Genomic DNA, 17,201 nt, shown 5'->3' on the forward strand with positions numbered 1-17,201 from the left:
GTTTATAAATTTTTTAGACATTTTTTCTATTTGTGGATTTGTCGACAAAATAGCAAAATGGCAGGATTTTAAAACGATCACTCTACATACATATATAATATTAAAAATCTGACAAATAAATTGTTGAGGTATTATTTCTTTAATACAGATACCTTCATGACTAAAATACGTCTTTAAAATCAGATTTTTATTTTTAACTATTATTTATTTACTATCTCAATCTTTTCACACTTGTATGCTTTCATTTTACATACAAATTTAATTAAATAAAAGTTTAATACTATTCAAAATTATTTTGAAACCGTTCTTCAATTCCATTCCACCTGTTTATTATGTCATAACATTAACCAGAATTGCACTCGAGCACACATTTTTCATTTTAATCATAAACAAGAACAACCAAAATACGAACACATAATATTTTTATTACATTTTATTTATTCCATTACTTAACACTAACATGCAAGTCATCACTTAACTGCAAAAAGTGCTAAACACACTCCAAACGATACCTATACACATGTTCGAGCACTTTTCCCAAGACCTAGGCAAAGCCCAAACAACAAATATAGGTCAAACTAAATCTTCACTAACCTTTTGAACAAACTTTACAAATCAAACTCCTATTTAGCACAAAACCCAACAAATTCAACGAGCAATCGATTCAATTTGGCGGCCATTTGCACGACAATACCCACAATACCTCGACCTGCATCGTGACGAGCATGCGCCAATTTGCATTGTCGTACGTATGTAATATGCACGCACGTATAGAGAAATGCATCATGATGACTTGACGTTTGTCAATCGTTAATTTTCCCGGTTATGGCCGGTTAACGGGACGAGGGAGGAGGAGGGGGAGGGGTTATAACTCGTTCTGTTAACGTTCGTACTGATGGCCACCATAATGGCGCAATTTGCTCTTCACAATTTCAACCAGTGATTAATGATGGACGCTGACGCTTGTTTTCAATTTGTAACACACCGTCTTAAATCATTGTCCGAGTACGGACGTGTAGTGTGTATGACTCTACGCATTCGTGGCTCTCAAACTTTTCCGAGGAAAGTTTGTAACGTACAATACTGACCTGGTTTATATACTACATATGTATCTTATAATATTTCAAAGTTGCATCATTTTATAAACGTTCGATGTTTAACTTGTTGTTGAATTGTATATTAGATCATAGCTAAATATTATTCATAGAGATTGGTTTGCATTGAAAAATCCATATAAGTACTAATGTATTTTCTATGGAAATCTAATGCTTAACAATTAGTGCCTTATATGAAGTTCCATTCAATTGTATGTTAATTGTAAATAGGTTTTTGAGCTTTTTTCCTCTTATGCCTTCAACACTAACAATAAAATAATGAATAGTTAATGATCAGTGGATCTGTAGCTATTCGAATAGACTTTAGATATATTGTGAACAATAAAAAGCATTCGTAAATCAAAAATCTAATTCAAATGTGTGACGATTTATTAGTTAATTATAATATATAGATATTTTTAATAAATAAATAAATTAATTAATATATGTATACGTCAATAAAATAATAATTGATTTGATGTGATTGATTCTAAATGGGATTTTTTGTTAAATAATTATACTGTGCATGCATATGTACAAAATATCTAAATTTAATGCATATTGTACAAATGTATTATATGTATAAATATTAGGCCAGAGCGAAAAATGCAGATTTTGGATTTTTATCGAAGAACCTAGTGGAAAACTTTTGTCGTATCAAGGAAACGTCAAATAAAAAATTTCATTTATTTTAAACAATTTTCTGTGGTTCCAAGCAATCGATTTATCTAGACAAACATTTTGAAAAAGTGGGTTATTTTTATATATTTCCTTTTCAAAATTACTTTCGATTATTTTATTATTTAAAAAAAATATTAACACTCAATATTCACCTATTTAAGCTTATTTGGGTCGATTGTGATAAGTTTTAACTGATTAACGAAAATTCAAAGTTGCCGTTTCGCTCCAAAGTCCTCCATACAAAGCTTTTGTTTGTATGGGGGAAACGTTGTTTTCAGAAAATCGTAATTTTTTTCATGTTCCCTTGATTATTTTGAAATCAAAAGTCGTTGAGAGCTTCATTGTGTATTTATCTTGAATTTGAACATAGAAAATATTTAAAAATATATGAATTTTTTGAAATATAAAGAGGCTAAACTGACCTATTTTGTCGCAACATGTCAAGTTTTACGTCAAAACACCCGGGTCTTTTTAGCCTTTTTACATTTCATAAATTTCAAATTTTTTTGTAATGACGAAAACGTAAAATTCGCACTTTCGGCCTAGTATACATACATACATATATGCATTGAAACTATTTTTTTTTTTAATTTTCCATTAATAATAAATGTTAAGGTTTTATAACCATAATTATATATTAAAAAATTCTACCTACATAGTTGAGGTTGAGTTACATTTCATACTCCAATTAGAGGTATAATATGAAATTAAAAATACATAAATAACAGTTTTATCATAATTGAATTATTTTAGCTACTTCTTCCTTTTGATAGACGGAAGATGTTCATTAAAAATTTTCAACAATTTTCCGGAATATATTATGCAAAAATAATATAAAAAATGAACAAGAAGTACATCCCACACAGTCTATGAAATCAATATCAAACAGGTTGCGCTACTTTTTTCTCATTTACACAAAAGAAATCGAACTCATTTATATCTATTCTATCGTATAGATATAAGATTAAAAGAGACTCGTTTCCAATATTTCGCCAATAATATATCATAGTCACCCCATTGGCCTCCTCTCTACGCCCGTGAGAACAAACATCTATTGCTTTTCGTCTCCTTGTAGTGTCCTCAATTTTTCATTCCATCCTCTGTTATTTTTCCCTCGCCTTTTCCTACCCCCACCATCATCCGTCCCGTTTCTGAGCACGCGATCATTTCACTTTTCGTCCCGCTTTCCCGCTTTCCCTTCTCCCTTACACTCTCTACCTTTTTTATTCATTACCCCTCGCTTACTCCGGGCCCGCTCTCTCTCCGGCTCTCCCACTTTATCCAGGAATTTCCCCAAGGGGGATGGGAGAGAGGACGGCTGCTGTGAGCTTTTCCAACCCTGGAAATTTAATTTTGTCTGTCGTGTGTTTGCCCCGGTCGCCGGTGTTTCACACGGTCGCTTCCTTTGTTCCGCTGTTTTTGCCATTTTTTTAAATTTTCCATCTCGTAATTAAAATAACGCAAACATACAGGGTGGATTTGCAACTTTTCTTTTCGATTTAGTGGGTGGGCAAGTTGGAAAGATCGATCCGCTCCTCGACGCTTCATCAATCATTCCGAAAGCGTCTCGTCAACACGAGATTTCCCAATTTTCCCGGATAATGTAACGGAATTACTAACCATAAATTCGAAAATTCCAAATCCACCAATCAGTTGACGTATTCCCGAATATTCATATCATTTTTCAATACGCTCACATATCACGTTCTTGTTTTTAAATTACACTGAGTAGACGTTACATGACAACTTTATTTTGATACATCACTCAGTTCTTTGATATACAAAATGTCAATGTCAAAATATTGTAATATACGATTCGTTTCAACCGAACGTTCAATTCATGCTTAATATTATTTTTAGCACACACTCATAGTTGTAATCTCTCTCTTGCAAGTTTTTACATAATACATTGTTTCATATTGAGGAATAAATCATGTCGATGTTATTAATTTATTCAAAAGTTTTTATGTATAGACGTTGGCATTTAAACAGATATAACATTAATAGAAAGCATATTTGACCTCAATTTGTAAAAAAAATTGACATTGAACCTTTCAAAATCAATCATTGTATATAAAACAAACTAAGGCATTATAATTTTTTTTTTTTTGATCGTATTCGATATTGGTTTTCGTTTATATATAACTTATCCGTTTATCAATTTATTTTACACACTTTCGTGTGGTGTACGTACATGTTGTTAAAATTAAATAATGTTTGGAAATATAAATATAGCATATTATCTAATAATTTTGCGAAGCATACATTATTAATAAATAATGTCGATTATCATCATAATAGTGTATATATACATACATATGTAGGTACAATAGTCAAAATTTGCAGATATGCAGATTTCGGAAAACACTTTCAATTTTTTGCATATGTACATACAAGTAGATATATCATAGATAATTTTAAGCTATTGTTTTACCAAAGAAAAAATTGTAATAGTAATAGATTTTTGTGGGTTTTTTCTCGTTTATGAGATATGAGCGTTTAAAAAAATGCGCAATTCTTCAGATTTTTGGCTTTTGCAGTTTTTAATCACTGTGCCAAAAGCGAGTTTTGAAATCAATAGTCGCATGTTTTTTCTATTGGTTGTAATGTTTTATTACTTCAAAGTACTGAGTTTATTTCGCAATTTTTTTACTTTGCCACGTTTATAAGGATTCATTTTTTATCTCAATGTTTTTTTGTTTAACGTACTAATTCAAGCGGTAAATGACTTTAAATTGAGCCAAAAATCTGTAAAACTTGCGCATTTTTCTCATAAATCATATCTCATAAACGAGAAGAAACCAACAAAAATCATTGTCATATTGAATTCAGTAGATCAAACATAGTAAAGATTGATTAGTCTCCGCTCCGGTATTTTTTTGTTGGTCAGTGTTATTAGTCAAGTTTTCTGGCATTGCTCTGGCGCGAGTAAAAGTGTTAATAAAAATGGATTTAAAAAAATAATAATGATTCCTTCTAAGCCAGAGTGCCATAAGATAGTTTACTTAATATTTGGTTCTTAATAATTTATTGCATAGTGGATAAGTTAGATAAATAAGCAAACAAACTTTCATCTCTGTATATATAATAGTAAAGATTTGATACTACACAGATTAGAAGAATGGAATACTGTATAACAAGGAAAGACAGGAAGTGGAATACGTGGTTGATAAGTATGACAAGAGTAGTGGACATAGTAGATAGAGTAAAGAAATTGAAATTTATTTTATTTATATATATTTTAGCTATCAAGCTAATTTAAAATGGCAATGGCAATGGGCGGGCCACGTGGCTAGAAGAATGGATGAAAGTTAGACAAAAGAAGCGTTAGAATTGTACCTGAGAGCATGTAAAAGGTTAAGATGAATAGATGAAATTAGGAAAATGTGTGGGGTGAGATGCCTTCATCCAGCAGTGGATGCCGAATGGCTGTAGATGATGATAATGATGAAATAGCATCGCTGGTGGTAGTTGGCTGATGGGTGTTAATGGGAGTGGTTGTAAATGATGATGATAATTATATAGTATATTATTATAAATGCGTGATAATACAAAATAATACGTTGGTGAGAAATATGACAAGAGTAGTTGACATAGTGGATAGAGTAAAGGGATTAAAATGGCAATTGTCTGGCCACGTACTATAAGAATGGACAAAAGAATACAAAAGGATAAAAGGAAGACCGCGGGGAAGATGAGTAGACGAAATTAGGAAAATGTGTGGGGTGAGATGGATGAGAGTTGCGAGAAGAATGGAAGCCTATTGGAGAGGACTTCATCCAGCGGTTGATGGTAGTGGCTGTAGATGATGATGATGACGATATACTCTACATACATATGTATGTATGTACATAATATGTATTTCCAATTATTGGTTCAACATTAGCTTGTAAAATTTAATTATAATTTTATTCTTTTCTTCGCGAAATGTTCGCAATAAATTCAAATTACTAATTACAGCGTTGAGAGTACGAAGCGGGTCGTACGTCCGTTTGATTTATAACCTTTTTGTCGGTTTCGGGTCGTGTAAAAGCACAAGGAGGAAGAGGAGGAGTCCTCGCATTTTGAGCTCTTCGTCGTCCGCGAATTTTACTCCGGGTGCGGACTCAGCTTTCGGTCGAAAGCAAAAAAAAAAGGAAAAATAATAAAAAGGTCTGGGCATTTAAGTTGGTGGAAGGGCCGGACTTACACGCCTGCTACTTGGACGAGCCGACCGCAACGGTCAGCTATTTTTCTAATCCGGTTTGCTTTATTCCCGTTGACGTTTTAGAACCCGCCGACCCGTGAGCCGGATAATGGGGTCGTTGTTCGCCGGATGATCGGTCGTAACGCAAAACGGTGTGCGGCATCATAGTGGTTTCTGACTCTGAGCGAAACCTTCTTTAAGGACCCTATACTGAACTATATGTGTGTTCGGATCCCAATGCTCCAACCTCCCTATTGCTTTTTCATTGCTTTCTGAGATGAAACTGCTTTTCCAACCAATTGAATAGACAAATTTGACCAAAACAGCACCTATGTTTATGTGAAAATCGATTTTTCTTACATCAACTCAAAAATATATGACATATTAGCCGGCAGTGTGACTTAATGGTAGCGTGTATGTTTAGCACCAAGTGATCAGTTGGTTCGATCCGCTATACTGCTGGTTAGATCGTGTCGTATCAGAGTTTTCAGAACCAATTTCATCTGATCATTGTTGAAACGGTTCCTCAAAATTGACAAAAAATCATCTTTCCTGTTGTCACAAATCTTCTGTATTTATTGTGTGTATAATTTGTAAAAGTTACGTACAAATACAAATTCGATATTGAAACGTACAGACAAATTCACACATACCGGCAGCATTATGAAATACTAATAGCTATGACAGCATTTTCGATACAAATTAAGCGCAAATGTATTGAAACTTGCACAAAACAAAAGTTCTACTTCCGGTTGTCGGATTTTGTTCAATTTTTTTTCATTACTTTAAATCACTATCAGTATCATACACAATAAATATCAAGAATATTAAAATCATTTAAAGGGTCAAAATAAAATAAAGAAATATTATTTAACAAAAAAAATACTACATACTTCCGGTATACGAATTCTGACCAAAACCGTATCAGCTCTAAGTTAGTACATAAATAATACAAATATAAATTTTCAGCTTTATACGTTCAGGGGTAGGACAGAATCGTGGCTACAACATTTCTGATATTTCTAAGAGGAAAAAATCCCACTTGTATATGAAAATTTCCTTGTACATATTAATATTTTAGTCAAATGTTTTTAAATATAAACATGTGGTTAGAATGGGTTTATTTCGCTTAATACAATAAAGATAGATGACGTGTACGATCAATAAACAATGGATCGCTCAATCATCTTATAAACAAGCCGATGTTATTTGACTAGTTACATATATGCTGGTAATTATGTAATCAAGATCATTACACAAATCAAGTATACTTCTATAATGTTAACTGACATACACTTTGTAACGTTTTAATCATTCATGCTTGTCTAACGATGAATAAATTACATCACTTTGTACGCGACTCTTTTATATGCACATGCATCATGTTTTTTTTTTTTTTGCAACTTAGCATTATAACAGTTTTAAACTAGTCGATCGCGGATTGACGGCAATTTATGCGGCTTCTAAGCCGTTTTGCCATTCTTTAAACGGCAGAGTATAATTTAGTTAGTTAGAGGGAGGTAACGAGGGGGAGAAGACATGTCGTAACACGAAGGCAGTGAATCATTCAATTTTCCATAATTTCCGAGACTAAAAACACAAAATATGTACGTACGAGCTAGGAAAAAGTATCGATCGGAATTGACCGAACCGTACAAATTTTATTTACTCGATGGATCGTCAATTGAATCGAATTCCAAACATTATAAATACACGACTTAATGTGAAACATTTAAAAATGTATTTCATTATGTCGTTCATGTCTTAAACATGTTTTTTATGGTCATACAAGTCGTATGTATTGCACTCAAGACAGCCTTGATATATTCCATTGAACTATGTATGTACATATGTTTAATATATTACATTATATTTAGAATGATTCAACCCCGTTTAATTTTCGTTCAGTGTTTTAAACCTGACAGGGGTGGGAATTGATTTAATTAAATCGCCGAAGTTTCGCCTCTTTCCAAAAACGGAAAAACTTAATTGCTTTCCATTGTGTTTGCGTTCGCTTTGCTTCCACGTGGAAAACGATGACTCATTCCCCACAGTCGAGCGCGATGACTTTTCCTTTCGTCAAAAAAAATCAATATGGCCGCCATTAATAATAACAAAACAAACACACAAATAGCCTTGAACACGCACACACATCATTAACCGAATCAAGGTCTCGCAATTCTGCGAATTTTCCACGGGAAAAATTAATTATCAATTCGAATCATATACATATATAGTATGATATATAACTTTGAAAATAGTACATATGTGCATGCATACATATGTATAGATTTCTCTTCGCTTTTGGGATGAGATCTTGCCGATATAAACGAGGGGTATATCCGAGGGATTCTGGAATGGGGTTGGAGCACGTGCTGGGGGTTTTCCCCCAAACCATTTTCCACCCCCTCGTATGCTCGCTGCTGAGTTTCCATAGTCACTGTAATCGATGTTGCCCTTTCATCTTGTTTTCCATCCGCACCGTCCATTAGAGAGGGCCTCCGCCATAACACGAAACCTGTTTCGAGGAATTTATGGCCGTCGGGTCAAACCGAAAACGTATATCCGCTTAAACCACCCCCACAACCCCCTCAAGTCCATACATACTTTAACCGTATCGATGTTTCTTTTTTTTCAGACTCGCGTGAGCAACAGGAACGGCGGAAAGAACGCTAGGAATAACCATCGCAGAGCACCGGCTGCACATTCTCCAGATACTGAAAAAGGTAATGATAATCAGCTCACTTATTCGAATTTTCATAAAATATAACACGCTAGGTTGAACTCCGTATAATGTGTGTTTTACGGTTGGCATTTTTCCCGCAAATATTCGCGTCGACGTGCGCCGAGATTAAGGACGCATTCTCCCCCGGGGAAATTTCCAGATTTTCCGCAATTTTAATGGAACTTTCGTCTCTGTGGCATATTTTCCGACATGATGGATATTATGGTGTGTAATTTGCCGGGTACATTGTGTGCTTCCATTCATGCGATCGAACATTCAATGTATTATGTAAGCACGTTTAAGTAGAATAGGTTTTTTTGATCATAGAAAAAATATAAATTCTTTGTTATATTACATATTATATATTAAATAGAATATTATCTAATGAGTTAATGTATTTTCATTGAACCGTAAAAACCGATTTATAAGCTGTTAAGTTGTATTCAAAGATGGGTTATCTTAGGTTATGCAAATAATAAGCAGTTATATCTTATCTCGAATAGATAAGTGACTATTTATTTATTTTATTACGAGACGCATTTGGACAAATTTGAATGCTAAATTCCTTCCATGTATATTTATATAACCGGAAATTTCAGTAAAACGTGCGTCTCATAATAAAGCTTTCCCTTTTACTTCCCTCTTTACTTTTCATTTATAGATTTTATTCAATTTCGGGTGTAATTTCATGAATGAAAGCACACCGTACGGGAAGTCAGATAGTAGATTTGTTTCTTTCAACGTTTCAATAGAATCCTTTGATCCTAATATAGAACACAGAAGCACGGCTATTTTGTAAGGGGAGGGGTATTCGACTGAAATAGATCACAATCTCTTATCTAACATTGTAATAAACATGATAATCATTCGACGAAATTGTGTCACGCTCGAAAAACTCACATCTGCCATCACCAATATCTGAAGTCGTTTGCCGTAAAATATCGACATTTTTATCTGCAAATAGTGCCGAATATGCGATCATTATTCAACAAGCATCGAATGTAAATCAGGGGTTCGTAGCCAGTGGTCTAAAGACCTTTTTGGGTCTAATAGAAACATCTCAAAAAATTATATTATATTATATTTATTTCAATTAACTTTGAACTGAACTTTTTCATTGGAATTTATCTCAAAAAGAATTCTTTCCTTTATTTTATTCAATTATCCACACTTGTCTTCACAGGTTTCTTCAATGTGCGAGTGCGCTATATGTACATATTAAGAATGATCAATTATATATACATAATCATTAACTATATATTTATTTTTTATTTTTTTTTTTTATTTTAGTTTACATATATACCAGGAAGGCCTTACAGGTAAATCCCAATGCGCCTTCCTGGCCAATTACAAATACAAATACAGCATTTTTATTATAAGTCGTTGAATTGCGAGACACTGAAAAAACTCGCAAATTAACGAGACATCTATGAATTGTACATAAATTTTTATTGTACATCAATCAAATTTTTCAAATAGTGGTGACATAGTAGGTAGGAAGGATTTTTAGCCAATTTTTTTTTCCGGGAACCGTTTCAACAATGAAATCAGAGAAAATTGGCAAACTCTGATAAGGAAACGATCAACCTGAAGTCACAAATCCAGGTCTGACCAACAGCATACTCTGAAAAATTCATTTTCATTCAGGGATAGAACCCGGCACCTTCTTGACGGTAAGCAGAAGCTTAACGTCCGAGCTATGCTGCTGGCATATATATTTAAATTAAACACAACATCTACGGCCAATCATTGTGTAGAAGTATTGTAAGTATTATACAAGTCAAATACAAGTATCGATTAGCATCCACAGAGACTTCTATGGACAAATTTTTGCAGCGTTTATAAAAATCAGAGAAAGTCGAGAAGCTGAAAAATTCGCGAGAAATGTTTAAAGATTACCAATTCTTTTGAACTTTTTTAATAAAAATGAAATAAAAACTCTGATAGGAAGCGATCGACTTGGAGTCACATATCCAAGGTCTAGCCAGCAGCAACCGGTAGAATTGAACCCGTGACCGCTTTGTTCGAAAGCATTATATGCAATATGTCTCTGGATGCTAATCGATATTTATATTTGCCTTGTATAATAATGACAACATTTTTGTACGATGTTTGACCATAGATGTCGTGTTTAATGTAAATATATGGATGTATACCTGTATATACATATATAATAAATAATTCTTAATTTGTATACCACACTCGTCGCTTTGAAGCAATCTGTTAAACGAGTATGCATGATTAATTGAATAAAAATAAAATAAATAAATATATATTTGTATTTGCCTCGTATGTATAATACTTGCAACACTTTTGAGCAATGTTTAACCATAGATGTCGTGTTTAATGTAAATATTTGGATGTACATATACCTGTATATATAAGTAATAATTCTTAATTTGTATACCACACTCGTCGCTTTGTAGCAATCTGTTAAACGAGTATGCATGATTGATTGAATAAATTAAAATAAATACATAGATATTTGTATTTGCCTTGTATGATACGTGCAACAATTTAGTGCAATGTTTGACCATAGACGTCGTGTTTAATGTAAATATATGGATGTAAATATACCTGTGGATATAAATGAGTTTTCCTAAGGTGAGATCCATTCTATTAGGAAAATTCGTATTGTTTTCTATAAACATTTGATAGTATATATAGGATTATGGTTTATGTTCGAATTTTAAAGGGTTCCATTGAACAAAAAATGTTATGAATCCCTGTTATAAATGAACGAGCGTCGTGCCAAACAGGAAATGCCTCACGAGTCAATTTCTACACTCACACTAACGTCTTGTCTCTGTGGACTGTTTTCGCGATTTTAAACGTTTTTTTTTATACTAAAGCATAAATCAGATGTTCCATTTACCATGGGAGACGAGAAGTGTTTTAATTTGGACAGTTTTCCCTGCCAAAATGAATTGTTTGTGATGTAATGCGCTCGCAGACACCGAGGCGACAGTATGTCTGTCGATAAATCGCGTCATAATCCGTACACGGAGACAATATTTTTTTTCATTTATTAGTACGCGTAGAAATGATTGTTTTTCGACCTTCACCCACAATCGTTTCGATTGGTTTACGTTTTTCTACGGCACTTGTTATGTAATTCAATATAATTTATTATTATTAAAGTCGACCGCCAGCAGAGCGTGACGGACGCGTGTAAAAATTACATTGTCTCGTCTCGAAACGGCGTGGTATCGTTTTAATTATATATTTAACACACACACACCGTTTACTGTTACGGAATTTTCCACACTTCCGTTTTAGAGATGGATGATCGCCGTATTATATCTGTGTTCGATTTATCGAAGTTCGTTTTTCAATTTGACACGTCTGAAAATAGCCGGATCGATATCGTTAACCTCAACCTCTATTCGTGAAGTTGGGTTGAAAAAAATCGACCTTCGGTTTGTTTTTCGGTATTACGAAAGCATTTACCGAGAATTGTCTGTTTTATAATAGGAGATATTAAATTTAATATATACGTTTGTATATTATACATATATTATTTATGAAGAATATTCGAGTGGGCGATACGAGCAGATTTTAATTCACAAGTAAACAAATAATAATAGAACAAATAATAGTAGATAAATGAATCTGAATGGAACAGAAATAGACCTACAATTCAATGGCTTTTGATCAATACATCAAGTTTGATTTTAATAAACTGCTTACTCTATTTAAGAACGATTAATCTTTAACTATCTTGTAAAAGAGTCGACCTACATAGTAGTTCCTATAATGGGTTTTTCCTGCATAACTGCGTATCCCAGATTGAAATCTACATATGTACATACATATATAATTTTAGAAAAGCTTTTTTTAATTAAAAAATGAACTATGTTTAAAAAAAATTGCCTGCTTAAGTTCTTTAGATTGTTAATTAATATAATACGTACATTAAAAGCCTGGTTTCGTTCTTGAAGGCTCTAAATGCAATCAAAGGATACGAATTTCTACTGAAGGAACTTAAAAAATTGGAAGAAACCGCAGTAAGAAATGTTTTAATTTAAGTTTCATCATCTCGATTTCGCTGACATATGAAATGTAAAATTTTCCATGTAAAATTGCTCTATAATTTTTTTATCGATGTTTATAATTGTCCAGCGAGGCGCATTGTTGGTTTACCTGTTAGGTCTTTGGTATATACATATGTATGTATGAATAAACTAAAAAATAATAAATGAAACAGTATTTTCATCTCAGATTCAAAAGTTCAAAGGTTAAAATACACACATATATATTACAGTAATTATAATTTACTCGTCTGTTATTCTTGTTTGAACAATTTCTAATAACATTTCATATAATATATATTATAAATATAAATATTATGATATGTTTTCCAAATATAATACTTAAACATATAACTATAAAATGTATATAAAAATATCATATAAGGCAAACGTTGCATACCGTATATTTTTTATTAATCGATTGCATATTTGGCACTTGAGCTGTTTATTTGTATGTAAAGCACATTTCGGACAATTTTCGTAGGAGTGAATGAATGAGGTAAATTTGTACAAGGATAATATTGCGCAAAAAATCCTTTCGTTTACATTCTGCTATAATGAAATTGTGACGCAAAACCAAACAAACCTCGCGCGAAAAAAACCTGCATTTCGATCAACAATTTTCGGAATTGTTATTACAGTTCATGCGTCACTCGCCTCTGTCAGCTTAAACATTGTCAAATAAGTTGATGTACATATTTAGCACACGTTCAGATATTTGACGCGTTTGTGGTAATCGAAAAATAGCCATTGTACAAATATACTCGTGATTCATCGAACACGTCAAAAGTAATTAGCGATTCGAATCGACGAGGCAACGATGCGATTTTTCACTCTGAACTGGTTTTGAAATGTTATTAGTTAATTGTCCATAGAGCTCTTAATTTGTATCAACAGTCCTCTCGCCGTTAGTGAGTTGTCTCGTTTTTTTATACTTTTTTTATTACAGTTGAGCGGAAACCACGTGAGTGAGTAACCGTTTATTTATGGACAGAGTCGCTTTTATGTAATTCCAAGCGAAAAAAATAATGCAAAACACGAAACGAAATGTGCATGGGATAAATGATGGCCTTTTCGCCGTGGAAAACAATGTCTCATTTGCATCGATTTAACATTATTTCCATTTGCGAGCGCGTCTCTCTCTGCACCGTTTGTTGTGCGTTTGACGGATTCTCGGCATTGTGTTCAGTTGTTCATTTAATTTCTCATATACAGAGAGTAGATTAAGCTGTCATCAGCTTACATGATGTACTTAGCATCCTTCATATAAAGGACTTCATACAAAACTATAAAGGTTTTCCTACAAAATAGTCCAAAACACATTCTGTGTTGAATTGCACACTCGCTGCAAAAACCGACAGTATTATTAGTTAAGAAATCATTTTTCATGCTCTTGAATTTGTAATAAATGCAATAGTAAAATAATCTACTTTCAATCGTCGATCAATCTTGTAATTAATTTTATTGTATGTATATGCACATAATAAGTGTTATTTAAATGAAACCGCGGACTTTCAAATTTACTAGCTTACGTTAAATAAGATTTCGGTTGGTATAATGGTGAGAGTAAAGAGATTGAAATGACATATTTCCTAGGACAAAAAACACAAAACACAAAATTTTCCCCTCCTTATATCGAATAAAACAATAATCTTTGTCGGCTTGCTCTCGTTTAAGATACATAATTATATGAGCGTTTAAAAAAATATCCGTTTTTTGTAGATTTTTGGCTTTTGCAGTATTTAATTCAAAATCTAGTATTTATATGCCAAAAGTGAGTTTTGGAATCAATAGTCAAATGTTTTTTCTATAGGTTGCCATTTTTTATTGCTTTGAAATACTTATAATCAATTATCTAGCAAATTTTTAAAGTTAAAAATGTGTTGATGTCCAAAAATATTCCCTCAAATAACAACTACATATATTTTTTAAGTGTGCAATTCTTGTATAAAAATTAGAAACAAATAGAAACAAGAAGAAAATAGAAACAGTTAAAAATATATGCATATAATGTTCGTGCGCTATAGGCTGAATTTTTTTCTGAAACATGTAAAATTAGCAAATAAAATAACAAAACATTATCCAAAACGATATGCTCGGTTTCTTTGAATTGCAAAAATTATGTGCAACTGATAATTTTGATTTCTTCTTTTTTGATTCAATATAACTTTTACTAGAACATATGTTTCTTTAAAAGAAGAAAATGAAACAAGATAAAAAAAATACAATATAATTTAAAGCCATTTTTTTTAGAAACATGTTAAATGAATCTTGTAACAAAATATAATAATGCTAGTTTCGAATGAATAGATATATTAAATCTTAATGTACATATAATATATATACATAATAATATTTGTTTTCGGGAAACGAACTGATTTGGAAAAACAAAGTAAAATATGGAATTAAAAACAATATCAAAGAAATAAAAAAAACCTTTTGTGTATCAGTGGACGGACAAAACAATTAATTTTACGAAAAAGGCGGGACGAAAGCAAATCACGTAAAAACGAGACTGTCCCAGCCAATAAGGGACGTTTGGTCACCCAATCTATATATATATAGCTTTAAAACCGAACAATAGATGGATGAAAAAAGTGCTCGAATGGTACCTGAGAGAACATAAAAGGCAAGGAAAGATGGGTAGATGAAATCAGGAAAATTTGTGACAAGGGTAGTTGATATAATTCAAATTTAATAAGTGAACAGGTTAAAATGACAAAGTGTAGATCATATAGCTAGAATAACGCACGAAAGAATGTAAGGAGCACAAAAGAGATGGTTGGATGAAATTGGAAAAGTATGTGGATGAGGTGGATGAGAGTTGCCCAAAACAAAGACGAATGGAAGCGTGTTTGAAAGGCTTTCATCCAGCATTGAATGGCGAATGGTTGTAAATGATGAGTTTATATTTTGTATCAATCGTGATACATATGTAGCTAACCATTTTAGAAAATCTCTCTATATATATTTGAGTTCTAAATAAATTGACAAATGTATATTTGTATGACATCTCATCGAACGAACAATAAATAACTTTTCCAATAGATTCAATACAAATAGTCATTCTATATAATTATTAATGCACATATAAAATATAGATAAATTTACACTTTCGAATCACTTTCGCTCGATTTCTGATGAAATCGACAATTTTCCTCTACTAACTAAAAAAAAAACCAAACCGCAATAGCACAACAGTGTTAATAAAAGCACATATAATTGTAAGTTAGTAATATTATATAAATATTCAATACCTACCGCATTGTGTGCATGAAAATAAAACTAATTTGAATTAATTTTTCGCCTCGTTGCGCTGGAATCAACTGTTGAAATATTAGTTCACTTCTTCCGAAGAATGCGTCATACATATTTGCATAATTTACGATGAAATTATAATGATCAATGTGCGGTTTAACGGATGGTTGTGTGCGTTTGAGAATAAATGGCGAACACAATATTCGTGTAATACAATTAGAAGCCATTGGGTGCGGCAATAAATAGCAATCGCAGTCACAAGACCACGGTCAATTACGTCCATGTAGCGTTTGTGGGTCATCGATTAAATTAGGCTGTTGTCATTGCTATGAAGTAACCGGAACGATCGGTCCATCGACTGTGTGGCGTTGGGCTCAGTTTTCCGGGAGGATTTTCCGGAACACGGCCGGAAAATCCACGGCCTATTCCAAGCATCGTAGAAGAGCGGCGGATCATTAAAATTAGTAAATTACCTTGAATCAAAGAAAAGTTGCAATCAAATTGAATTTTTTGATATAATAAATGTCGTATATAAAAGAAAAACAACATTGAAAACTTCAAATTGAATTTTTTAGCGTCTTAAGCTTCACAAGAGTAGTCGCATAATGAAATATACACATCTTTAGATTTCATACGCAGTTTACGTCAGGTCAATGCACCATTCCGGTTCGATCCTATGAAAAATAATTACATCCATAAGGTTTGACGTGCTCCCTCTCGCTTCTCATTCAAGACCATCCCTCATAAATGGGGTTGATTGAAATATTTGGGGATAGAAATTGCGCATTTGTCTCTATTGTATCTTACGACGCGCATGTCTGTCAATTTTCAATTTGCTTTTTTGGGTCATCGGTTATATTAGGTTGTTGTCATTGCTATGAAGTAACCGGAACGATCGGTCCATCGACTGTGTGACTTCGGGCTCAGTTTTACTGAAAGATTTTCCGGAAGACGGCCGGAAAATTCACGGCATCTTTTAGGCGACGTAAAAGAGCGGCGGATCAACAGAAGCAGTAAATGGTCTTGAATAAAAGGAAAATTGAAATCAAATTTAATTTTTTTATATAAGAAATTTTGTATATAAAAGAAAAACAACATAAACAACTTCAAATTGAATTTTTTAACGTCTTAAAGCTTTCATGAGGGTATTCGCTTAATGAAATATACAACACATCTTTAGATTTCGTAAGTAGCTTACGTCAGGTCAATGCACCATTCCGGTTCGT

The 17,201-nt window shown here is 32.8% G+C and overlaps 1 protein-coding gene across 1 annotated transcript in view; it reads left to right on the plus strand.

Moving 5' to 3' along the window:
• Positions 1 to 17,201, plus strand: part of LOC143917856 (uncharacterized) — a 396,623-nt gene that overhangs the window by 210,490 nt on the left and 168,932 nt on the right. Inside the window, exon 7 of the mRNA XM_077439464.1 lies at positions 8,600 to 8,687. Within this exon, the coding sequence (XP_077295590.1) occupies positions 8,600 to 8,687 (88 nt within the window). The remainder of the gene's footprint in view (positions 1 to 8,599; positions 8,688 to 17,201) is intronic.

The sequence above is a fragment of the Arctopsyche grandis genome, chromosome 10 (assembly GCF_051622035.1).
Source record: "Arctopsyche grandis isolate Sample6627 chromosome 10, ASM5162203v2, whole genome shotgun sequence".
NCBI classification, from domain to species: Eukaryota; Metazoa; Arthropoda; class Insecta; order Trichoptera; family Hydropsychidae; genus Arctopsyche; species Arctopsyche grandis.